At 52.7% G+C, this 26,848-nt stretch overlaps 1 protein-coding gene across 1 annotated transcript in view; it reads right to left on the bottom strand.

The window, feature by feature from the left end:
* DLGAP3 (DLG associated protein 3) overlaps positions 1-26,162 on the bottom strand; it is a 62,005-nt gene extending 35,843 nt beyond the window's left edge. Inside the window, exons 1-3 of the mRNA XM_086378256.1 lie at positions 25,989-26,162; positions 4,206-4,288; positions 1,625-2,782 (exon numbers count right to left, since the gene is read on the bottom strand). Of these exons, the coding sequence (XP_086234382.1) occupies positions 1,625-2,731 (1,107 nt within the window). The 5' untranslated portion in view covers positions 2,732-2,782; positions 4,206-4,288; positions 25,989-26,162. The remainder of the gene's footprint in view (positions 1-1,624; positions 2,783-4,205; positions 4,289-25,988) is intronic.
* Positions 26,163-26,848: the final 686 nt, after the last annotated feature.

The raw sequence follows: 26,848 nt of genomic DNA on the forward strand, positions 1-26,848 counted from the left end.
TCTCTCTCCCCCTTCTGCTTCCACTATGGCCCTTGAGCTTTAGCGAGTTCCCCACCCAGGAGAGCCCTAACATGTGAACAACTTACCAAACAGGCCAGTGATACCCAAAGGACATGTGCAAGCTCAATTCTCCATGCCTCTGAACATGCTGCAGCCTCTTCCTGGAACACTCAGTCCTGGAAACACTGCACGCGACTAACTCCAACTTGTCCACTGCGACTCTGTTCAGGGGACATTCTTCCTAGAAGCTGCTCTGAGCAGCCCCTGGCCACCACCACCCAAGTGGGTGAGGTGTCTCCTCTGGGCTCCCAAGGTTCCCAAAGCTCTCTCCTCTCGCCACCTCCCTGCACTCTATTCTCTGTGTGCTGTGCTTAGTTGCTGTCATGCCCGACTCTTTGCCACCCCATGGACTGTAGCCTGCTAGGCTCCTCTGTCCATGGGGATTCTCCAGGCAAGAATACTGGAGTGGGTTGCCATGCCCTCCTCCAAGGGATCTTCCTGACCCAGGGACTGAACCCGGGTCGCCTTCATTGCAGGAAGATTCTTTACCATCTGAGCCACCAGGGAAGCTGCCTTGTCTATCCCACTGTTAAACTGTGAACTCCTCCAGGCAGCATCTGTGTCTGCATCTTTGCATTCACAGCACCCAGGGAACACTCATAGAATGAATGGATGTGGATTAACTATGTGAAATGTGGGTTTGGGGGATAACCCTAAGTCTACTGGACTTCTAGAACTTGTCTAGACTCTTTCTCCTGCAACTATAGGAGGGCTCAAGAAGACACAACAGGGGATGTGGGAGAGGAGTGTGAGGCAGAGAAGAGGAAGGTGGATGGCAGGAAGAGCCCCTAACCCCATCTCTGTAGGATGATGGAGAGGGGACAGTGAGGGATGGACCAAGGCTCCATAAGAAGAAAGGGTCAGAGCTCCTAGCCTCACCTGCAGACACCACAGAGGTGGTAAAAGAAGACAGGGACAGTGTTCCAGTTATCACCCACACCATCCACTCCCAGGAAGCCCTAGCCCGCTGCTAGGTCTGGAGCTCAGACTTCAGTGTGCACCCCAGCTCAGCAAAACCCACAGGACAGGTTCCTGGCTCTTCCACAGCCTCGTGGGTGTCCCACCGCAGGTTCCCCAGAATGACAATACCAGCAGAGGCACATTCTGGAAATAACTGACCTTCATACCCAAACACTATCTGGACCACCCAGATTTGGGCAGAAAAGAGGTCTGGAGAAGGCCTGGGGGCAAGACAGCTGCTTTCCAACTGCTGACCTCCAATCTCGGGGAAGCACAGGCAGGCAGCCCCACTCTGTCCTGTTCACTGCTCACCCTCAACCTCATTCTGCCTCCAGCCTCACAAGAGAGAGGCCGGCACAGCTTGTCCTAAACAGCAGGTAGAGGAAAAGTCTTCCTGGCACTGACATACATCAAAATAGAAGGGCCCTTTCACTGCACAAATGGGGAAACTGAAGTCCCCAAGACAGTGAGGCAGGGAAGAACCCGCTGCCTGCAGACCCGTCATCATGGGAGGAGCTGGCTCCCATCCAACCCCTTCCACAGCCCCCAGGGTAACACTGGTGAGGACTGAGGCTCCTGTTCCCCACCCCCACCAAAGCCTCACCTGCAGATAGTGATAAGTCCTGGCTTTGGCCTTAGCCTCCGGCCCCAGGAGCCCCTTGCTGGGCCCGGCCCCTGGGTATCCATCCCGGCCCTGGCTGACCATCATGGTATGCCAGGCACTTCGCTTGACTGATTGTCCATCCAGTGACATGGACATGCCAGTGCAGGCAAGACAGCGGCCTTCTGACCCCCCCGAGCGCCCCTTGAAGCTCAAGTCCCGGTAGGACCCATCCGGAGCCTCCAGGCAGAAGGGACCCCCGGGCTCCCCAGGGGGCCGTCCACCGGCCAGGAAGCCGCTGTCACTGTCCAAGTTGTCATCGGAGCTCCACCAGCCCGCGGCCTTGGCCTGGTGCCGGCCATCCCCCTTGCGGTCCTTGCTCTTACTTCTCTTGCCATGCCGGGACTGGTGGTGGTGGTGGTGGTGGTGGTGATGGTGGTGGTGGGAGGCGTGGGGGCCACCAGAGCTCGGGCCTGGGTAGCTGTCTCCCCCGGAGCCACCTCTTCCCTCGGCCTTGGGCCCATTGTAGTCCCGCTTCCCTGGAGCCTCCAGAGAGTGGGACTTGGCAAACAGCTTCTGCACAGAGTGGACCAGGTGCCGGATGCGGCTGGGGCTCTCGCTGCGGGCCTCCGGGGCAGTGCCAGACCCCGGCCCAGGCCCGGGCCCAGCCCCTGCCGGACCCCGCTGGTATGGCAGCGTGTGGAAGCCATCCTGTTGAACTGGCAACTGCTTTTCAAACTGGTCCAGCAGTGTGGGAGGCAGGCGGGGGGCACCCTTGCCCTGCGGGTGGCCCACACAGTCTTCACAGGTGTCGAAGGGGCCCTGGCCGGGGTACATCCTGGGGAAGGTGCTGCTACCCCCCCCAACCCCGGCCCCTCCTGGCCCTCCCTCAGGGCCTATGGATGGCCCCTCACTCAGGCTCAGGGGCCCTTCAGGAGAAAGGTGTCCCAGGCCAGCTCTTGGGGCACAGAAGCGGGGCTCGGTGGAGAAGGCCTCCCCGGAGCCCACCAGGTACGGGGCCCTGGCAGCAGGGCCCACGTCCATATGCTGCTGGTCGGCAAAGCGGGCTGGGCGGGGATGGCTGCCTCGGTCGCCATGGTAACCCCTCATGGCCTCAGCAAGGGCTCTTCATAGCGCTGGGGGCCAGGCCCCAGGAACCTCCTGGGAAAATAGGGAGCAATGGGATTAGGATCGAACAACAGGCCACTTGACCTGAAACTTTTATCAGGTATTCTTAGAACTGCTTAGGTAATGCATATCAGTTCGTTGTGGTTAATTGTACTGTCCTTACAGGCTTAAAAGTCGTACTAGACAAAGACACTCACAAGGGCACAAAGTACTATCACCATTCATCAAATGCTGCAAAGATGATAAATACTTATTCCCAAGAGGAAATGTCCTCAACCAAACGGGTTTTTTTTAAAAATCTTAGGTAAACAAAAGTAAAAAGATACCAATACAGACATAAAAACAATAGTCAAACATACGAGCCATCATGTGAACTAGCTTTTAACAAGCTGGTGTGAGGCAAATTGAGTCAGCACCACACCTGACTCATCCCTACCCAATCCCTACCATCCCTACCCAATTCCCCTGCTATGAAGAGCCAGGGCTCTGGGTCACAGCTCCCAGAAGCAATAACCAAAGAGAACATTGGACCCAAATCTACATATCCATCACGATTCTGTAGGATAACCCCTCCCCTTCCTTCCACACCCAGTTCCTTCCATCTGGCTGGAGGCTCATTCTCCCTCCCCTCCAGGGCTGAGACAGGAAGGGATAACCAGAGATGACTCCTCCCTCCTCTGCTGGGTTCCAAATATTCCCTGATGAAATTCCCCCCATGCCTTTTACTGCCACCCCCATTTCAGTGGAGGAGAGGTCATGAAGGGAGGAGAAACATAAAAGAGGAACACTGGCTATCCAGGCAGCATCTGAATCCTAAACTGGGGTTAGAACCCAGGAGTTCCTCCTCCCAGGAACAGTGGGCTGGCAGGGCAGGGAGGTGATGGAGGGAAAGCGTTGGAACCAGTGGCCCTGGCCCCCATCCCAGGCTTGCCAAGGCTACAGGACAGAGAGGTCAGCTCTCAGCAAGAACTGCCTCCAATCAGGACTCCAGAGCTGCCAGGACAGGAGCTACAGCAGGAGGGAGTGCCAGCAGGAGGGATGGGGACCAAGGAGCTGGCAGACGGCGCCCTCCCTCATCCCAGACCAGGCTCCTGGGCCATCTGCTGACTGTAGGAGATGACAGCCTCAAAGACTCCAGACAGCAGCCCCTCCAAGGCTCACCCTCCCCTCCTCCCCACTACGGCCTCCCCATACCCACCATGGTTCAAGCTTCTTCCAGATCCTGCTCACAGTTCATCTCTGAGCACTTGCCATGTACTGGGTACTGTGCATACTCAATGTTCTCTAATCCCCCTGAAATCCTATGTGTAGATGTTATCCACATCTACCCATGAGAAAATAGCTCAAAATGGTAAGGTCACAAAGCCGGTAAGTGGGTGAGTCACTTTGCATCAAGATTCAAACCCAGCTTATTTTGATTTCAGAACCCTATCCCCCAGACTCTCCTATCACTCACCATCTGGGGTGTCCCATCCTTGGTGTCAGGATCTCCACCGCCAGGCAGAATCCTAACTTCAGAAGGCTCAGGACCACTGGCTCCTAACCGGAAAGAAAAGGGTGGTAAGCAAAGAGGAAAAGAGATTCTCCCGGAGTCCTCAGAGGACCAGTCTCTGGCCTTGACAGTTTCCCTGCCCAACCCCCCAAGCCAGGACTGATTGGATCCCCCATGATGCAGAGCCTCTGGACCCCCAGGGAAATGAAGTTGGCTTCATTATGCAAATGCATGCAAATAAGCTTACAGGTTGGACTACCTCCAACTGCAGGTGTCTGTGTGATCTGTCCGTGGTGCTGAGCCACTGCATTTTCATTGCCCTCAAATATGATTCCATTCCACAAATATTTGTTGAGCAGCTACCATACCAAGACTCAGAGTGAGACATGAATAGAGGTGATTTAAGAGTGGTCCCTGTCATTAAGAGGCTTATAGTCTAACAGGGGGACCAACCTTTCACATGAGAGGGTTATTTTAGGTCCCTGTATTTTTGCATAAGCTGCTCACTCCTCCTAGAATCTACTTTCATCCACCCCCCAACACATTCCCCTGGCTAACACTTATTCAGATTAAGCTCCGCCTTCCCTTGAAGACTTTTCTGGGTTATGCCTCTCTATTGCGTTTTTAGAATACCCTGGGTTCCCCCATGAAAGCAACTATCACATTGCACTGAAATTGTCTGTTTCAGTTTCTGTCTCCCCAAGTAGAATCTGGTCTTCTGCAGAGTAGGAACCAAATTCTGTTTCTCACTGGATCTCCAGCACTCAGCTCGGGGCTTTGCCCAGAGAGGGTACCTAACAAATGTTCACTAAGTAGATGAATAAATGACCGTGCTGGAAAGAGTTTCCAAAATGTTAGGCCAGTTAAGATGAGGGCAAGAGCAGATCCAGTAGAGGGAAACCGAGGAAGACTTCCCAGAGAAGAGTTTGCTTGAGATGGAGAACAAGATGGCTGTGTGTAAGGGAGATGGAATTCCCAGTGAAGGCAAGAGCATGCACAAAGGCAGAGGAGGTGGGAAATAAGCAATTCTGAGGGGTGGGATGAGAGAGTTCCAGCAGACATTTGAGGTGTGGAGAACACTGGGAAGAGATGGGAGAGAGTCAGAAAGGAAGACGACTCTGAAGTTCGCAGCAGCCGTGACTGGAAGACTAATGATGCCATTGTTAGACACAGGGATGTCAGGAAGAAGAGCTAGCTTTGCGGGCATGATTCATAGTAGTGGAGGAGACACAGTCAGACAACAAGAAGAACTTCCTGACCCTGAGGGATGTGAGACAATGAGGAAGATTGTGAAGTCTCCTGGGAATCTTCCATAGAGGGGAGCGGAGGGCCTGTCCAGCCTCTGGCCCACCCTATGGCCTGAGCTGGAGAGGCTGTTGGTTACCCTGCCAGGAGGCGGAACTGGGGTAACCTTACAGATATCAACCGCCTATCTCCAGATGGCCATTCTTCTCCACCTTTACCCCTCTCTGGGGAAGCAGAGGGGACTTCAGACCAAAATGGCCTCTCAAGTAGTTATTGGAAAAGCACCGAGAAGCATCTCTCCACCTTGGAAAGATGCTTTGATAGCTTGGTCTTTCATCCATGGCACAGTCCTCCTCTTCCTGCCCCAAGCAGGACCCATGTTTGAGACTCACAGCACAAAAGGCCAGTTTGGCAGAAACCCAGACCACCCCGTTTGCTTTGTCTGTGGCCACATCAAGCCTGGGAATGTCCACACCAATGGTTTGGACATTCCCAGGTTTTCCCATGTCCCCCATCACTACACAGGTGCTGCTGCCAGCCACTGAGCCTTCATCAAGATCTTATCAAACTCAGTCTCTTTAGCATCAATCCATATTCTTCCCCACACCCGGAGGAGGGCATGGCAACCTACTCCAGTATTTTTGCTGGAGAATCCCACGGACAGAGGAGCCTGGCAGGCTCTAGTCCATAGGGTTGCAAAGAATCGAACACAACTGAAGCAACTTAGCACACACGCATGCACCGTGTTCCCCCAGCTCTAGTCTCAGAGGAGATGTGCCCTGTATTTATTTCTCTCCAGACAAAGCACTCCCAACTCCCTTTCCCATGTCCTACGGGGTAGTACTTGCTAGTGGAGAAAAAGCACAAACCCTGACACCACAAACCCTCAGACCACCCTGAGACCTGGTGACCCACCCTCTCGAAGCCTAATGATACCTGCTCACCTATCTCCAAGGATTTTAGTATCAAGTGATACAACGTACATGAAACCACGCTATAAACTCTAAAGATTAAGCAATATAGTCCCCCATGTGAAGCCCTCATTCTGGATTTCCAAAATCCCCAATGTCCAAATACTACACAAAACAATCAAATTCAAATTACTGAGAGAAAAGGAAGCTATCCGATTTCTGGATTTCTTAAAGAGATGATTTAATTGATATAGATTTAATTATATAAACTTCCTCCTATATCTCACGATTACCATCACATTCCTTCTGCTGCCCCCCCATTACTAAACATAATCAATAAGAAGGAAAAACAAGCAAGGAGGGGACTAATAATTCAATCCATCACCATGTCCTATGGATTTTGTTTCCTAAAAATAGATCTGCTCACTTATTTCCATATCTACCAAATCACTGTGGGCCGACTGGCCAAAACTCATTCTCAACTTCCTTTCCCCTTTCCCAGACTCCCTTGTACCTAGAAGTCACATGATTCACATTTCGATAATAATATATACATAAAAAAATCTGACGAGAGTCTCTGGGAAAGATTTTGCCTTTATAATAAAAGGGGCAGGACTCGCCAGTACCATCCTTCCTTTCTTTTCAGCTTGAATACAATCACAATGCCTGGACCCAGGGCAGCTGTCTTGCCACCATGAGAGCAAGGCATAGAGAATCACAGAAATGCCGGCCCTGGAGTCATCGAGCCAGGGAACCAACAGAAGCAGTCGCCTTCCTCCAGGCCTAAACGCAGGAAGGAATAAAGTCCTCTTTATTTAAACCGCTGTTGGCCAGATTTTCTGTATTTGCAGCAGAAAGCGCTGCTACCTAATCTAACTACCTCAGAACATCATCTCCTGCCTGGATGTCTGCATAAGCCTCCTAAATGGTCTCCCTGCCTCCATTCTTACCCAGTTCCCCTCCAAATGGTCATTTGGAAACACAAATCTGATCATGTCACTTCCCTGCTTAAAACTCTTCACTGGCTTATTGATGTTCTTAGGATAAAATGCCTTAACCCATCCAACAAGGCCTGCAGGCTCTGGCCCTTCCTGGGCTTCCAAAATCCTCTCACAACACGCTCCCCACTTGCTTCCTCTGCTCCAGCCAGGCTGGTCTTTTGCAGTCCCACAATCCCTCCCATCAAGGGGCCTATTTCCCTCCCATCTGGAAAGCTTTTCCCATCCACCTCTGCCTTGCTAACTCCTACACACCCTTCAGATCTCAGCCCAGTTGTTGCTTCCTCAGGGAAGCTTTCTCTGGCCTCCCTGACTAGGTCAGATCCCCCTGCTGTTTGCTCTCAAGGCACTGTGTACCTCTATAGCTCTTCTATCATTACCATTTTCAATTTGTGTGATTCAGAAATTGTCTGTCTCTCCCATTAGAAGGTAAGCTCCGTGAAAGTGCAGGAATTCCATCCATCTTATTCACTGCATTATCTCCCCCATTCCTAGAACAATGCTTGGCAGATGGCATGTGTTGGGAAAGTGGATGCAAACCTACAAAGAACAAGATCCATTCACTTATGACATTTTAACTGCCTCCTTGGAAAAGTCCCTGATGCTGGGAAAGATTGCAGGCAAAAGGAGAAGGGGGCGGCAAAGGATGAGATGGGTTAGATGGGATCACCAATTCAATGGGCATGAACTTGAGCAAACTCCAGAAGACGGAGGAGGACAGGGGAGCCTGGCGTACTGCAGTCCATGGGGTCGCAAAGAGTCGGACATGACTGAGCAACTGAACAACAACAACAGAAATGCCAAGGGATAGATATTACCCCACCCCCCAATTTGCAGGAGAAGAAACTGAGGCTGGGAGGGCCTAACAGACAGTCCCAAGGCTACACAGTTGGTGGCAAACCCAGAAGTGAAACCCAGCATAGCCTCACTCCAATGCCTTAGCTTTTCTCCTTCCCGTGCTGCTGCCCAGGGAAGCCAAACTGATTAAACACCATTCTGAAGGAACGTAGTAATGGATTTGTTTTTTTAAAAAAGGGAAACACAAAACTAAGAACCTCACACATACCACACTCTTCAGAGGTAACCAGAGTGTGGTTTAGCCCTTTCCCCTGTGTGGTGAGTACTGAATTTGTCCCAAGTCCAAGGTCAAACGAGTAGAGAATAGAGGAGGCTCCCTGAAGCCCTCAGACAACTCTGGGTGCTGGTGTTACTTTCCCCCATTATATGGCACCAAAGCGTCTACCTACTTCCCCAGGACACAGCGAGCTGCCCAGGGGGTGAACCTCTGGGCCCAGGGAAGCAGCCACTCTTGCGATCGCCTGTGGCTGGGAAATAGGCGGGTGAAGGAGGCTAGGAGGGTGCCGTGTGTGACACATTCTCTGATGCAACTCACATCTTTCTGGGATTGGAAGAAGTGGCACACATGCCGTCACCAAGAAATTACCCAATTTAGCACCAACTACACAATCCAGCAATTAGTTTCTTAAACCGGAACTTGCTGGGGCTGCCAGGCTGGCGGGGTTGTTGTTACAAATCTCACTGGGAAACCAGCTGTGTAATTCGCCAGGAGGTTGTCACTGCCCCAAGCAATTACCTTCCAGAAAAAGAATGGAAAATGGAGGAAGGAAAAGGGCTGCAGAGGAAAAGAGTCACGGTGCTTTCTTTTCCTCTCCCCCAGGGCCCTGCTTGGTCAAGCCAGCTGATTTTCCTTTCTTGAGACCTAGGTGACTCCTGGATTTCCTGCATCAAAGTAGTTCCTGGTATAGCCTCTGCTGTCAGACTCTCTGGGTTCAAATCCCTTTCCATTCACTCGCTAGCTGTATGTACCTGGGCAGATGGTTCGCCTCGCTCAGCCTATTTTCTCTTTGTACAATTAGAGTTATCAGAAAGCTATGAAGGCTGTGAGGGTCAACCAGGTAAAGCATATAATACTGTGCCTGGCACATGGTGAATCCTCAATAAAGCAGCAGTAGGTATTTGTATTTTCATTTTTTAAACTTCCTCCATGGGTTTACAGTGTAACCTTGAGTAGGTCACTTAATCTCTCTGGGACAACTGTATAAGACCAAAAGTATTCTACAGAAAAAAAAAAAAAAAAACCAGTTCTGAGACTTCCCTGGTGGTCCAGTGACTAAGATTCCTCACTTCCAGTGCGGGTGGCCCAGGGTCAATCCTTGGTCAGGGAACTAGATCCCACATGCCACAATTAAGAGTTCCCATGCTGCAACTAAAAAAGCTCTGCATGCTGCAAGTGAGACCTCGTGCAGTCAAATAATTAAATACATATTTAAAAAAAAAGAAAAAGGCAGTTCTTCCTCAAAATCATCCACACCTGCACCCTCAAGGATCAAGGAGCCTTTGACAAAGGCCAGTGTCTCAGAGGTGAACACAAAGTGATGATTTGGGTTAAAGATTTCAAAAAAGCAAGTATTAACTGCTTCATGCCTTCCCCCAAGAAGCTGTCTGGAAGAGGTACACACTGGACATGATGGTCCAGATGGCAGCAAAGGGTACGGTTGCTCTCTGGCTGGGGATCAGCCTTCTCTAGTCCCCTCACACTGAGCCTCTGAGGTCATCCACATACCAGTTCCAATACAGCAGAACTTACAGCAACTTAGGCCTGGAACTCATCTCACTGCTGTAGGCCTGGGCTCTTCCATGGCTGTGGGTGGAGGACCTCAGAGCTTCAGGCTTTCTTCTCCTTCCCTGGGTCAGCCTAACCAGAATGCCCAGAATTCTGCCTCAGTTTCCCTTTCCAGTCCTCCTCCACCCCCTATCCTGACAGCAGCTTGGAGGCTGAGGCTGTTTTGTCCACTGTGAAGGGGCCAGCTACTGGGGAGCCCTGACACAGAGCTTCTGACCTGTACCCCATGCTCACTGATGGGCCTTCCTCCTCTGGCCCCCCACCTTCTCCTGCATCCAGGGCTGTCTGAGCCCCCTTGACCATTTCAGCACTGGCTTTGTTCCGCTCTCTTGGGCAGGATCTCTGCTGCTGGGCTGGTTTCCTCGCCCCTGGCCTCTCTTCACCTCACTCCCCAGATTTGTCGCTGAAGACTCCGCATGGCTTCTGCCCAACCTCCACCCTTTGGACCCGAGAAAAACGTTCTCTTCCCCTCACTGCCCCAAAAAGTGGAAAGAAGGAAGGGTGAACAGAATAAGAGGGAGGGTTGGGATCTTTTTCATTCACTTTTATTACTTTATTTAATGAACTCCTCCTGGGGGTTTAGGGTAGGAATTTTACAGAAAATGGGCTTACTGCTCCAAAACACTTGTGACACGGGAAGATCCAAAGGCTAAATCCATCTCCTGACCCATCGGACAGTGCTCAGCCTGTGAATAACCCATACTACCTATAATCTCTTTGAAAATCCCACCTCAGGGGGCTTTATACTTGATGTTCTCTCTGCTGGAACACTCTGCCCCAGATATTCCCATGGCTTCTTCTGTCTGATCTTTCAGGTCTCAGCTCCGAGAAGCCTTCCCTGACCACTCACTAGCTGAAGTCGAGCTCCCTCCCCCAGGAATGCTCCACATCACCTGTTTCCATTGCCTTCATAGGGCTATCGCTCTTTGAAATTATTTTCTTTATCTAGCCCATGTTTATAGTATGTCTCCCCATAGCAGAATAAAAGCCCCAGCGGGGCAGGGACTTTGTCTGTCACGTGCTGTGGTACTCTGAGTGTCTAGAACAATGCCTGGCATGAACAGGTGTTCAGAAAGTATCAAGTGTATGGCTGCATGTCTTCACTTTCCACTCTATTCCTGTGCCCAACAGCCCACAGACAGGACCTCCACTCCTTTCCCCCTAAGGGCTCTGGAGAGCCTCTGGAGGGTGTGGTATTAGAAATCCCACCACCAAACCCAGCCCTGCTCATCATGTTTATCTAGCCCCTCTCAACTAGCAGGTAAGGATAGTCCTTTTTCAGCCACGTCTGGGGCTCTCCAGATGTGCCCCCTTTGCCTTCAAGGAAGGCAGTGAGGGGGAAGAGGAGGGGAATCTCCCAGCCCCAAATTGCTCTCTTCCTCCAGACAATCTGGGCTCCAGCTCCTCTCCCAGCAGAAGCCACGTGGCCAAGAGGTGCCAGAAGCAAAGTTCAGGCTTTTTCAGGGCTGTCAAAGGCAACAAGCGATACAGTTCAGGCTGCTCAGTCTCACGCCTCACCCCCTAGCCGCAGCATCAACTGCTTTGGGCCCATTCTTCCCTTTTTGTCAACTGATCAGTCCTCAGGAGGGTCTGCCTGCCTATGCTCCCCCTTCTACCTGCCTGTTTTGGGGAAGACATCCCAGTCCACCACTGAGAGACAGACCACCAGGATTAGAATCCTATAGGACCCTGGTCAGGGATAGCTAGCGAGACAGCCTGTGGGTCCTGGGCCTCCAGGGTCCACCGGTTACTAGACATGAAGCCTTAAGGAAGTCTCTGGACCTCCCCCTCTAGTTCAGTGTCTTCACTTTTCAAATGGGAGCAAGCATAGGTCCCTTCTCACCACAATGTCATGAGTATTAAGGTCATGCAGGTAAAACAGCACAGCGCTGAGAGTTAGCTCCTGACAACCAGGGAGAAACTGCGAGAACCAGTGAGATTTGGAAGCAGGGCCTTTGAGAGGATTTCTCAGCCTCCAGCAGAGGCTGGAGCCACACCTGACTCAGATCTGGACCAGGGGTCCACAACTGAAAACTCACTTGTTCCATGTTTCACCCAGGACCTTCTGTTTGCCTGGGTTCTTTTTGAAGACCTCCCACCCCTGGAGATGCTGAAGACAGCAGAGCAGCCCCAGTGGTCAAAGATGATGGCATCTGAGGGAACCAGAGGCCCTTGATCTGTAGACCCCAACAACTCCTGCAGCCAGGGCTAGTGGTCTCTCTTCCAGCTCCAAGGATCTGGGAGGGCAAGTCCAGAGTGACGTTTTGCTGGGTATTGTGAAGACAATCATCTGCTTCCAACCATTTTCTCTCAGCCTACCTGCATGACCACGGGTCTCAATTCTGTCATCTGTAAAGCAGGGCTAACAAAACCTACCTCCTAAGTTGCAGCAATGAGTACTCAAGTTGATCCGTCCAAGGCAACTAGCACATATGTTTCCACATGTTGGCTACTTCTGACTTCAGCACCTTAGTGTCTTCTTTTATTTGTATGTGTTTGGTGGGACTTGGGCTGTTGCTGCCCTGGGCTCCAGAATGCTGCCAGCCTTGAGCCTGCTATCAGAAAACAACAGGCAGAATCCCCAGTCTATGGCAAGGGTCCACTGGGCAGCAGTTTCTCAGCCAGGTCAGGCCTGTGGCCTGTCCTACTCCCTGGCCCACAGGTCTTGTTCCCTCACGAAGCCTGCCTCCTGGGCTGGCACACTGCCCTGCAGGCTCTCTGTGTGAGTTGGGACAGGGGCTGCCTGCTGTCTCCTCCAGGCCTCTCCCACAGAGGATTCAAGCACAGAGCTGGGTCCCATGAGGGCTGGCTGGTTGGTTAACAGCCAGGTTCATGAGGTGGCACCTCTCACTCCTCAGCTCTGCCTGGTCCTCCCCCAGCATCCAGGGTATCTTAACCTCTGCTCTCTTCTCTAGATTCCTGGGCTTAGCAGGAGCCAGGACCACAACAGGAGAGAGAATGGGGAGAGGAGTCAGCACAGACTGTAGGATTCTTCCATATGGAAAGCCTGTCCCCCTACCTTTGCCTCTGATGCAGTTCAGGCACCCTCTCTTCCAAGAAACCTCACCTAAGCTTGCCCACCTTATCAACCCCAGGGCATAGCAGTCGCTACCTTCTCTAAGGTCCCATACTTCAACACAGTAGGATAAAAATGTGTATGCAGGGTGTGAGCTCCTTAAAAACCAGGATCCATCTGCTTTATCTCTGTATAAACAAAATCTGGCATAGACTAGATGCTCAGTAAGTTCAGGTTAGTAATTGAGCCATTGAGAAGTAGTACCCATCTGCTGGGGCATAGAAATAGGGTGAGAAATGGGAGAAGGCATGAGGGAAATGACTCCCTGCAGCTGGACCAGAACTCTGCAGCAGACAGGGCTGGTCCAGTATGATGTGGGTTTCCTGAAGAGCTGGGAGTATCCTGTCCAGGGAGGCATATAAGCGGAGATTGGAGAACCACCTTGGAGGATGGTATAGGATGCACTGAAGCACAGAACACATTTCAGATCACACAACCTCTGGCACCTTTCAACTCCAAAGCCTAAGGCTCAGCTCACTGAATGTCTACAACTGAGCAGGCACTGTGTCAAGTGCTGAGTGTACTTTTTTGTGTAGTCCTCAAAACCATCCTTTGCAGTAGGTGCCATTATTACTCCCATTTTACAGATGAGGAGATTGAGGCTGAGAAATGTAAAAATTGCCCAAAGTCACACAGGTGGTAGAGGATTTGAATATGGATCTGGTCCTGGCCTGACACTCTCAACCACTAGGAGATCAAGCCCTGGCACGTCTGAAGGAGCATCTCTCTGACCAAACTGGTCTGATGAGATCACCAAGTGGACTCCCAGTGTGCCCTGACTCATCACTCAGCCTCAGGAAATCTCCACCCTCGCCATCCCTCCCCTTGCACATGGGCATCCATGGCCCCAAGAATGTTTATTCACAATTTAACACGCGTGTTCTCCAGAGGCAGCTTACACAGCCATGCAGACTCATCCAACACAACTCACATGGCATTTGTCCTCAAATAACTAGTCACTGTCACATAATGTGCACACATACATACAGACTTGTTCCCACAAGGGTTCACATATGTGCATTTTCATCCAAAGGACATGGATGCTTGTGCACACGGAAGCTTCACAGACACAAAACCTCACATACATATTCACGTTTATCCCCATACAACATATCCATGTTCATCTCACATCGCTTAAGCACCCACGTCTGCTCAATGTCATACATCAAATCCTCCCCCAACAAGAACTTTATCCATTGTTCCCAGATCTAATACTGGGCCCAGGTGAGCAATGATGCTGCCTCCCTCTGGGGTTGGCCAGGCAGCCCTAAGATGGGGAGATGGCTCAGCCTGCCTGTGATGGATGGAATTAATCTACTGAGCTGGAGAAACTAAATAATTAAATCCCTAATCACCCCCCAAGCCAGCCCAAGCCAATATAGCTGAGGGAGGGAGGGGGCTCTCAGGCCCAGACCAATATCCTAGAGAGGAGGAGGGGCTTGGGAAGAGAGGCCTAGACAGAACCCTCTAGGAGGGTTCTTTAGAAGGCAGACAAGCAGCCATGGTTCTCCAGGGCTGCCAGCCCTCCCTTTCCATGTGAAAATGGAGCAGCTTGGGAAGATGGCCCATCAGCACCCACTCATACAGAATGAGAGGGGGGTATGACCTTCTCCCACCAGCCCCAGAGCCCTTCCTGTCTCTCCAGGGTGTGGATCTTAGGAGAGTGAGGGGATGGGGGACAGAACACTCAAAGTGCCCAGGACCATCGTCATCCATGGTGATCGACTGCCCAAAGGGGCACTGATGCAGAATCAGTCAGGCCCCGGCCACCCCTGGAACAGGCCCTTCCCCAGCCTGGCGCAGAGGGCGGGGAAGGGCCCTCCACACAGGTGCGGCCTGCTTCCCTCAGGAAGAGGGGCCAGCACGTGACTAACAGGCTGAGGAAGGAGCAGAGGCCTGGGCAGGGGGGCTCAGGGAACGAGCCTGGGAACAGGCCCCAGTCTGATTGGCTGAAAAGTGGGTCATTTTCCTTTTGAAAAATAGGGAGAAAATGGAGAAGTAGGTCGGGCTCTCATCCCCTCAGCCCCAGGCACCATCCCTTGTGGGGTGGGGCGAGAAGGAGAGGTCGGCACCTGCCAAAGCTCCCCCTCCCACCCAGGACCCCACTGGGGCCCCCGGTACAGGAGGCCGAGGTCATCATCACTCAGGACGCCCAAGGACATGCATCCTCTGAAGTCAGGCCGGGAGCACAAGTCTCACCCTACGCTGGGGGCCCTGGGTCCAACTGGAGGGGTCGGGGGGCGCTCAGGCAGGCAGGACCTAGAGGAGCCCCCTCCCATCCTCCTGTCTGTGTGGTGTCTCCTCGCCTCTCTTCTCCCTTTCTTCAACGTCCACGTGGGCAGAGTCGTTGCCATGACACCGCGGGCAGGTGGGCGGCTCTGGCGGCTGTCTCGGCCCAACCCCCATGCTCAGAGCCCAGGTGGGAGGGGAGCGGCGGCAGCGCCCCCGCCCCTGGTCCAGAGGCGAGCAGAGATTGGCAGAAGGCCCCTGTCACACACCCCAGAAGCCCTACGGGTCTCTAGCTCTTGGAAAGGAAGCAACCCAGATGCAGGCTTGGGGGTCTCGGGGAAGAGCTCTCAAAGAGGACTTGAGGCCTTCATCCCCGCCCATCCCCGGCCCCTAGGAGTCAGTGGGCGGCGCCGGAGGGGCTGCCCCACGCTCCCACCTCTTCCTCCGTTTCTCACCCGCCGGCCTCTAAGCTTCCCCCAGGTACTAAGTTTCCGTCGCTTCACCCTAGACGCTGAATGGACCTGCCTGAGGGCTAACCTCAGTGCCTCTTTCTGCAACCGAAGCTCAAGTCTCCCTGCTCTCTCCTTAGGGAGGATATCAGACCAAGCTGAGACTCTCAGAGAGACTCCTCCCCTACCACCAAACCCCCAGTCTGTCCTAGAAATTGGCTCTCCATTCCTTGGGTGTCCCCATATCCCTGAACTCGCACACCCTGGGGCAGGCGGGAACCGCTCACTCCGAAATCCATACTTGCGGTCACAGCAGCCACCCTACTAGGAAAAAGGACCAGAGAGGAGCAGGGAGAGGAGGAGGGACGGGGAAAGATGGGGGCCACCCAGTGGATGCCCTCTGAGGATGCTGTCCTGCCTCCCACCACATCTGGCCTCAGGAAGTCTGGGCCCAGCCAAAGGTCGCTGCCTCTGAGCACCCCTCTCAGGGTCCACGTGCCTCCCCCACTTGTCTCTAAGTCTCTGTGACTCTGATGTCTGAAGACCCTTTCCCCTGCTCAGGACCCAGGACCCTACCCTTGTTTGCTGAGGCAGAAGCCCTGCTGCTGCTGCTGCTGCTGCTGCTGCTGCTGCTGCTAAGTCGCTTCAGTCGTGTCAGACTCTGTGCGACCCCATAGACGGCAGAACCTGCCTGGCAGTCCTTTGAGCCTGGTTGACAGAGGCAGGCAGATGTGTGGAGAGCATCATCCAGGGTTAGCTGGAGGGTGTCCAGCTTGTCACTCAGTGCTCATGGCATCCATACTATATTAACATATAAAGACGTTTTTACTTTCTCCCTTAGCTTTCTTTGACTACGACAGTAGATATGACTGGCTAAACTGTAATACGTGTGCACACGTGGGCCTACGTGTGCATGTGCATGCATGCGTGTGTCGTGTACACTGTGTCTCCCTTTCGCCACCTCCACTCCTGATGTTCCCCATCAGGCTGCCCTCACCCTAAATTTCCACCAAAGCTCTTCCAGCCAGTTCCTAACTGGTCTCCCCACCTTGTATCTCGGCCCGGCCCGATCCACTCTCCTCACTGCCTGCCACTGTGATGTACCTAAGATCTGTGTGTAGTGGGTGCCTCTGAGCCAGGCACTTCTCGGAACACAGTGGGTGCCGAAGCAACACCAGATCTCTTCATGCTCCATTCTCATGAAGTTTATATCCTAGTGGAAAAGGAGATGCTGAGCAAATGCATGAAATAATGGAGGTGGTAAGTGCTGAAATTTTTTTCTTGAGGTGAGAGGACAGCATGACAAGGGGGCTATTTAAGATAGACTGTGGGGGAGGCCTCTCCAAAAAAGTGACTTTTGAGCGAAGACTTGAATCAAATGATGGAGTAAGTCACGCGGGTACCTGGGGGGAGAGCGCTTCAGGCTGAGGGGAAAGCAGCAGCCCTGAGATGAGGCTGTGCTCAGCTCAGCATCTTTGTGGAACCGAAAGGAAGCACTTGCAGGGAAGGAACTTGAAATCAGGAAGGTCACCAGAGGCTACTTTACACACAGCACTTCTGTCACTCAGGACCTACTAAGCAAGCACTCAGGATTTCACTCTGAGTGAGATGGAAAGCCATGGGAAAGGCATGATTCTGCTTCCCCACTGGCTCAGACGGTGAAGAATCTGCCTGCAATGCAGGAGACCTGGGTTCAATCCCTGGGTCAGGAAGATCCCCTAGAGAAGGGAATAGCTATCTACTCCAGTATTCTCACCTGGAGAAGTCCATGGACAGAGGAGCCTGGCAGGCTACAGTCTATGGGGTCGTAAAGAATCCAACATGACTGAGCAACTAACACTGTCTTAGGCTGGCTGCTTTCATGGGAAAGCTCTCTGGAGGAGGGGCTGGCAAGGGAGGAGGTAGGGAGACCAGTTGGGACATTTCCTGTCACTGAAACACCTTTCCCTAAAGTTGCCCACCTGGTGAATAGCTGTTCAAGCCTTGGCTCAATGGCCTCCTCTTCTATGGATCCTTTACTGAGGCCCTCCCTTTCACACTCCGGAACTGACCAAGCCCTCCACAGACTGCCCCCACTCCTTAGCCCCCATGAATACATCTGTCCTCCTGCTTTCCTGAACACTCTCCTTTCTTGGATCCAGGTCTAGACTGTAAGTTACCTGAGGTCGAGGACCATTCCCAGTGTCCGGCACAGTACATGGCTCAACACAGGCATGAGACAAACACTGGCTGAATGAATGGATGAATGTGAGGCACATGTGGTAGAAGAGGGACTCTTCGTAAGCTGTGGTTAACCTGGGTGAGTGAGGTCATGGGTTGCCATCGGGCCAATGTTAGGACACACATGCACGTCAATTTGCTTCAATCATGCTTTACTGTTTGCGACCCATGGACTGTAGCCCCCCAGGCTCCTCTGTCCATGGTATTCCCCAGGCAAGAATACTGAAGTAGGTTGCCATGCCCTTGTCCAGGGAATGTTCCTGACCCAGGGATCGAACCTGCATCTCTTAAGTCACCTGAATTCTTTACTACTAGCACCACCTGGGAAGCTCAGTTTTAGCAAACACCTCCATATTTAGTAAGTGCATACATATTTTGCATACTCTGTCTATATACATATGAGCATTAGCATGTATGTTTACATCAACAAATCCCTCTTTTGGTAGGTATATTCCTGTAGATTTTTTCATATGTACACATTAGAAAGTGCATTTATGTTGAGTTATGCATATTAAGGCAAAGACAAGTGATGTACACATATACATCTACACAAACACATATACATGTGTGCACAGGCTGATACACACACGTGGACCTCCATAAAATCCCTGCCCCTTTCATCCACTGAGCCCAGACTGTCCTGTTTGATTCTTGAAACCTCAGTAGTAATGTTCACGTTCAAGTTCTCAAACTCTTTCTCCGTATACACTCCTGGGCACCATAGCATTTGATCAGCCTTGAGCTCAGCTCCCTTACTCAGCTGTCCCCAAGGCCTAAACAGGTTTCTCCTCTGCAAACTTCCTTCATACGGATGGTGGTGGGGAAGAGTGAGGCCCCATGAAAGATAATTTGAGAGACCTCAAGGAGCCTGATTTTTGGAGAAGAGCTACAGGCATCAGAGTGGATCGAGTTCAAGCATGTGTGAAAACAACTTTTGAACGGCCCCAGTGTTCAGTCAGAATCTCTCTCTTTCATCCTTTCTGTCACATCTATTCACGCGGATGACAACTTATATACGTATATTCATATGCTGTTAATTCATGTGCTGCCACGTACATGCTCACGTGCACACTTACACTGACATATACATACGGTTGAGTGAGCACCCCACCCCCACAGGTTTAATTAGGTAATTGCCTTTATAGTCACATGTATACCCTGATGCATACATAGACTCCTACATATCTATACACATGTGTCTATGCAAACTCACAAATGTGTTCGTACACATTCATACAGCACTCTCACACTTACGTATGGACATATACGCAGTCACATACACACTCACAGGCAGAAATACACATGCACAGGCACCGGAAGAGCAGAAACACCCAGCCTCTCCTCTGGCTTTTCTATCCTATGCACAAAGCCGGAAGTCCATCTTCTCTCCAAGTGACACCACAAGCTTGCATTTGCTCTCTCCTCTTGCCAGTCTCCTAGTTCTTTCTGGAAAGTTGTTCGTATTATCAATAAGATATGCCCTACTCCTGGACATACTCCATTTCTACCCACTCACAGAAAAAAAAAAAAAATGTCATTCCAAAAAAGGGCTTTGTTATCCACTTGTCTCATGCCTGGAATAATCAGTATTTCCACAGACAACCTGGGAGGCAGGGAACATGAAGCAAGTGCACCTCAGACTAGGAGCACCTTTTTCTACCCAAAAGGCAGCCCTCACTCCCATATATCTAAAACTTTTTAATTCTAAAAGGAGAAATGAAGGGAAAATATTAAGGCCAGGGTTCTTCCTCCCAGCCCCTCTGGGTATGGCCCACAGCTCCCAGATTCCAAAACAGCTATTGGGGCAGAGAAAAGAACAGTACAAACATTGTCTCTGGGCACTAAAACTTCTTGGAATACCTCTCTTCTTCCCTAGAGGGCAGCTTCATGATGTCCGGTGAAACCCTCCCACCCCTGGAGGCTTAAAAATGTAAAGAGTGGGGGTAACCTGGGCTCACAAGACTAAAAGAAGCAACTATTTAGAGAGCAGGAGCTGGTTAGGGAGCAGGGAAGCAAACTGAAGACCCCTCCCAGCAGGAAAGCAGCTGCTGGAACACTAGATCGTGAATGTAGCAAGACTCTCCAAGGGGCCAGGGAGAAGGGGGTGGACATCCAACATTCCGTGTGGGGGTGGAGGGGTGACTGCTTCAGGCAGTAGCAGCAGCTCCAAAGTAAAGTCTTATCAAAGCTGTTATGTAACCAAGAGAGCTGAGTAGAGCACAAACACCTCCCCTCCCCAAACAGGCACCCACACCCACACCCACCACCTCCCAGCACCCACAGCACAGGAAAACTCAGCTCCTCCCAAGCAACCAGAGAAGAATCATCTTGACGAGTTACAGGAAAAACATGATGGGTGAGGGGCTCCTTATTAACCAGAAGTCACATCTGGAAAGGTTAGAACTGGTTCCGTTTGGGGTCCCTAACTGCCTCCCCTTTTTTCTTGAACTCCCTGCCACATCCATTTTTTGCCCAGCATCCAGAAACTTTCTCCTTCCTCTCCCCTCAAGAAGGATGCCATTTGAATATTTGATTGTTCTCCTGGGGATGGGAGGTGAAGCTGCCATCATCCACTCCTGCCTGTTGTTCCCCCCCAGTCTCATCTGCATGTCCTGACATTTGGCTCTCATCCCCCTGGGATGACAAGAGAAGGGACCCAGAGAAATAAATCCTTGCTCTATTCCCTTCAGATTTACAAAGATGGAGCATAAGAACCCAGAAAACTGAGATGATCCTGACCCTAAGTTAGTGGGGAAAAGATTTACAAAGAAGATGAGGATTGAAATCCAGAACCCCAATCCCCCAATTTGAGTAGTTTTTTTCTCCCCCATATTTTCCTCTTTTCCCATTGCCCCATCGCTAGTAGCCTCCTCCTTCTCTGCTCCATGGCACTGAACAACCCCACCCACTCCTTGAGTCCTTTGCTTGGAAACCTTCCTCCCCAACAAAAGTCTCTCTCAAATGCTGCTCTGAGCTGTGGCTGGGCTGGGCAAAACATGAGACAGTCTTGCAGAGTATTTCACTGCCTCTTTCCCGAATTCAAAAGTATAATGGGCAGGGGTATGCTACATGGTATAATTACCCAGAACTCCTGAGCTCTACCCAACCCAGGCCTAAACCGGCAAAACCTGAACCCTCTTTAATTCAGATCTGCCTTGAGCCTGAACTTCTGGGACCCAGTAGGAGAAAGGCTGATGTCAGTACCCCCAAGCTTATTGCACTAAAAACTATCCAGGAGAAGAGAGCTCACAGCAGAAACATAATCATCTAGCCATACCCGCACACTAACCATATGGTAGTTTTAGAAAGGGGAGGAGGAACTGAAACAGGAAAAGAGGGGTCCCTTTCCCAAATACTATTAAGAACAGTGAGGCCTAAGGCCAGAGGAAGGACCCCAAAATCTATCTGTCCATCCAAGGACTCTGTCCTTGGAAAGTGGGTCATTTGGAAGAATTTTTCTAGTGAGCCCTCAACTCTGCCCATCACCGGTCCCCCAGTGCAGCCCCATTCAATACTCAGGACAGTTCCAAAGCAGCAAATCCTACCGAGTCAAATTCAGCACCTGGGACAGCTCCCAGCCACTCTGTGGCCCCATTGCCAGAAAGGCAGGATGCCAGAAACGAAAGGCTTACCCCACTATACACCCTCTTTAGTACAGAAGCCCCTCTCCCATGCCCCTCCCACACTCGCTCCCATCCACCGGAGGCACCTGGTACTCCTCCTTTCTCTCTGTGTCCAAAGAAAGGAAAGAAACCCAGACACGAGACTTCCCTGAATGAGCCTAGAGAGAGGACCCCACCCACCTCCTTTCAGCCCTGAGCCTCTCAACGCCACTCACAGCTGGTTCTAAAACCACTTTCCTTCTCAACCACCACCCCCAAAAATAAAAGAAATACTCACGTGGGGGCTCCCAGCCCTGCAGGCAGATGTGGTGGGGGGAGGCAGAGACAGGTAGCTCCCCACACCCTGTTCTGAGCCCCCTTTCTGAAAGAGCCAGCTCCCATCTGGACTGGGGGGAGGAAAGATATGTGGAAGCACTGAGTGAGGGGAGGGGAGAAGGAAGAGGGGAGGAGGCAAGAGCGGGGGACTGCAGGGTGGGGATGTCAGGATAGGGGCGAGGGAATCCTTTTTAATTTCATTCTCTCCCCATGTCTACATCAGCCTTGCAGGCTCAGCTCTTTAATATTTACACACAGGAAGAGGAGAGGATGAGAAAGAACAGAGAGTGAGGAGGGCAGGGGATACCTGAGCTCAAAGGGGATAGAGGCAGGAGCCTTGGAGAGCTGGGTGCTCACACCATCCCCAGGTCATTTCCATTCTGAGCTCTTGACTGGAAGGAAGAAGGAACTCTGGGACCATTCTGTCCCTTTGTTAACAAGACACTTTGAAACAGCATCAGAAAAAGATCAGATCCCCACCCACATACCTGGACACCCCCACAAACCCAGATTTCTTGGGTGCCTTATGTTCAGATGGTAGAGGCAGTATTCATGCACAAGCATGTTCTGATGCTTGGAGGCATGTTTGCATGTGGGCTGCTGTGTAAAGGTACATGAACATGTCAGCTAGCATGTACAGGTTTCTACAAGTATGTTTTCAGGATATGCACATGTAACAGCCCCTGCAATCATATGCAAACTTATATAATCATATGTGTAAACCAGTCCCCAAGCAACCTCCCCACAGCTCCCCAGCTACAGTCCCAAGGACAAGGCCACCCACCTCCCCAGACTCCCTTATTCACAGGCCCCTCCCTCAAAGCCTCACTTTTTCTTTCTGTGACATGGGGAGAAGGGATGGTGGGAAGGCATGCTGCATTTGAGCCCAGGGACTTGACAAGTTATTAGCAACGATGAGCTGGCAGCTCGTTACCATAACGATGTTGCCACCACCTCACCCCAGCTCAAACCCAGACTCCCCAGACAGCAGGAGGCCCGCTGAGCCAGCAGCCTTCAGACTGGGGGGCTGGGGGGGGGAAGAGGGAATCAAGACATAGCGCTTGTAGAGTGGAGGGTACGCAGCTGTTCTTCCACCCCCCACTGAGAGACAAAGCTTTGAATCTACCAAGTGGGAATGACATCAGACTCTGGAAAGGTTTCCTGACCATGGGGCTGGTAAGATACTGGAAGGGGTCTGTAGAAGTCCCTCTAGACAAAAGCTTCTGTTGTCATTTGCTCCTCTGTCCCCTCACTCAAAAGAATCTCTTCTACTGATATTAGTAGATTACTAGAAAAAACGAACAAATAGGAGGCTCTTCTATGAATTTTGATTTTCCCACCTATAAAATGGGAACACTTTTCTTTATCATTTACCCGAGACTCTGGGAAAGTTTAATCAGAAAGAGTTTAAGAGTAACCACAAACCCTCCAAAATCAGACAAGCCCCAGAAGCTTCTCTACCTAACTGGAACCTATAAACCTATAAAATAAGGAACTATCAGGCCAAAAAAATGCATCAGAAACTGGATGGTATGAAGCAAAATGGAGCTCAGCCAGCCCAGGTTCCAACATCAACTGGAGAGAGATGATGTGAGCTGCCAGGTAGCAGCCAGCTGCTGCCACAGAAGAAAGTCTGGGAGTCTGGCCTGCAGCAGTTTCAGCCCCTCACTGGCAAGAATTAAGAGATGCCATGGCCTACCTCAGTGGTGGGTATGGCTAGGAATCCCCATTCCCAGGAACATCTGTTAACTCCTTCTCTTTGGAAAGGGGTCCCAGGTCAAAGGGTCTATAGCCTTAGGGTTATTGAGTCTTTGCTTCTTTTCCCCAAATCCCCTCGGCTCTGTTTTAAGGAGCAAAAGGTGGGAGTGGGGGTTTCCAGGAATGGAAAGCAACATGGAAGTTTGGAAAGTTCCTGGGCTAAGATAGCTAGGAACCCACAAGTTTGCTGTGTGACCTTGGGCAAGTCCTCTCCCTTCTCTGGGCTTCAGTCTCCTCACTTTGTAATTAAGAGATTGGACCAAGTCAATTCTAAGTTTCCTCCCCTGGCCATCATTCTGTAACTACATATAAGCTCACTCCTTGGACATGAGCCCCCTGGCATTAAATGCAGTGGGCACTGCCTGCCAGATCAGTGGGGCAGTGGGGGGTGGGGGGGTGCGGGGGTGTATCTGAGGCTGTTCATCCTATGTTCGTGTTCCTTTTAGAAACACCTGCCACCCTAGCCCTCCCAGCTCCCTTTTTAGACCCTGATTCACTGCCAACTCACGAAGCCTCTCCCACCCCTCCCTCCTCTCTTCTCCCCCTCTCTCCCAGCTAGGCCTTGGCAGCTGGGTGCAGAAGTAGCCCCAGCACTCAGGGAATGCTGGGCGGAGGTGGAGGGCAGTGCCACCAGGGTCAGAGAGAGCACACCAGGGAGTACCACTCTCTAACCTTGGCCCAACCCAGCTCTTTGGGTCAGCAAAAGACCCGGGTTGGAGTCTTTCTGAACCTGTAATTAGCAGTGTGTGATTGTGGGGAATGCAATTCAACTCTCAAGCCTCAACATCCTCATCTGTAAGTGGGCATTATATTAGGTTGAACCACATGAAATTGCTGTTTTTGTAGGTAAAAAGCAAAGACAGTTGAATATTGGTAATTTCATATGACTTAACCTGCCCTGCCTGTTTCCTGGGGCTGTTGGGAAGAAGAGAAAGAGTTGAGAGGGGAGCATTTTTCAAAAGCCCTGAACTGATACAAGGACATTGTCTCTTAAATTATTACTTCAAAGAGCTTTTGCACAGACCCACCTGGAGTCAGTGGGCTGAACCAATGACCCAGAACTTAGAAATTGAGGACTTGGGAGTCTAGAGACAGCCACCTGCTCTGATGACTAAGAACAGGACAGAAGCCTCCACCTGGCCTCCTGAGCCCGTGGCGCTAAAGGGCCCTTGGTGAAACATCACTGGGGTGACACAGGTTCCAGACCTCAAGAAGGAGAAGCACACACAGGCACATACACTCCAGCTGCACCCCCACCCCACAAAACCCCAGGGGCCTCAGTGTCCAACTAGAACACAACCAGTAGCATCACAGAGGGTACCCCCTGGGGTAGGTGAAGGTGGGAACCAAGGTGGAAAGTGCCATGCAGCTCTTGCCTGAGTGGGGTGAGGAGTCCCAGGGGAAGGGGTTTGATCTGACCTCAGAAAAGTCCCATCTCTCTGTCCCATCCCCAGCACCTCACCAGGCATCCCCTGGGGGAGGAGGGGACAAAGCCTAGGTGTGCGTGATTTCGAATGAACCCAGCTCAGATACATTCTCACACAGCACGCACCCCCCAACCACACACACACACATTCACGCAGGCCACGGATACCCGAACCCACTCTCGGAAACAGTCACACCAGCACACACACATCTGTTCACATACACACTCAGAGGACCCCCCCCCCCAAGCACACACGGTGACAACACACACACTCACACACATGTTCACAGATACATACACGGGAACACCCTCCATACTCACACTGCATACACCCACGGACACGCACACACTCACCCACAATGACACACGCACACTCTCGCTGCATACACTCACTGGCACACACAGCCACCCACAGACCCACACGGTGACACACACGCTCATCACAGACACACAGTGACATGCACTCACACTCACACACCTGCAGAGGAAAACTTCTCTCCGGATCTCCCTGAAACCTCCACTTCCCCCCACCACTCTGCTGGCTACTCCCGCTCAGACCCAAGCCTCAGCCGGCCCGGGGCTGGGCCGGGGCTGGTAGCCCCGCGGCTCTCCCCAAGAGCCGGTCCCCGCTCCTCGTGGTCTCCCAGCCGTCCCTCTGGTCAGGCCCGCGGACAGCCAGGCCCGGGCAGGGGCGGCGGAGGAGGCCCAGCCTTCCCCCATCCCCGGACCGGGAGCCGAGGCCGCCGGAGCCCGGGGCGTGGGCGGCGCCGGGGCCGCAGCCAGGCCGAGGCTGGGGGGCGCTGCAGAGGGCGCGGCGCGCGCGGCCCGGTCCCCACCCCTCCCCGCGGCTTACCTGGCCCGGCTCGGGCTCCGGCCGGGTTACATGGTGCCGGCGGCCCGGGCCGGGGGCGCTGCGGCGGCGGCGGGCGGGCAGGCAGGGACGGGGCCCGGCACTGCGGAGCCCCCGGCGGAGGGGCCGCGCCGGCTGCGGAGCCCCGAGCGAGCGCCGAGCGGCAGCGGGCGCGGGAGCGGGAGGTGGCCAAGCCACGGAGGCTGGATTTCCCGGGGACCAGGAAGGGGAGGCGGGGGGATCCCGCCCGCGCGCTCCGCCCCCGCCCCCGCCCCCGCGCAGGGCTGCCGGGCCCGGAGCCGGCGAGAGGGAGGGGGCCGAGCTCCCCGCCCCCGCACGGGACCCAGGAGGGCCGAGGTCGCCGCCAGCGGACGGCCGCCCAGGTCTCCGAGGAGCGCCCGCCTAGGGGAGGCTGAGCGACGGCGCTGGGAGGCCCAGGCGGGGGTGCGAATAAGCTCCCCCTCCCCGGGGACCACCGGGTCCGCGTCCGCTGGGGACCCAGGAACGGGCACACACAGTGTCACGGTCACGCACGGCCGCCTAGGCACAGGTCCGAAGCCCAGAGACGGGCGCTTGGGGAAAGAGTCACACAGCCTCCCAGACAGGGTCTCGCGCCCCACCGAGGCACAGTCACACCCTGAATGTCACACAGCCCCCCGGGCGCATCCCTCTAGGAGACGCTTTTCGGGTTTCGCGGATGAGCTACCCGACTGCAGCTGCTGGCCGCAGGTCTAAGGGCCCCTCTTCAGCCCTGCGTCCCCGGCTGGGGCGCCGTGCCGGGCTCAGAACCACAGACTGGATAGAGTCCCTCACCCACAGCCCAGGCAGCCCCACTGTGTGGAGGGAAAACCCCGCTCGACCTG

Source organism: Bos grunniens, chromosome 3, assembly GCF_055505025.1.
Source record: "Bos grunniens cultivar Pamir isolate PY7600 chromosome 3, Bosgru_T2T1.0, whole genome shotgun sequence".
NCBI lineage: Eukaryota > Metazoa > Chordata > Mammalia > Artiodactyla > Bovidae > Bos > Bos grunniens.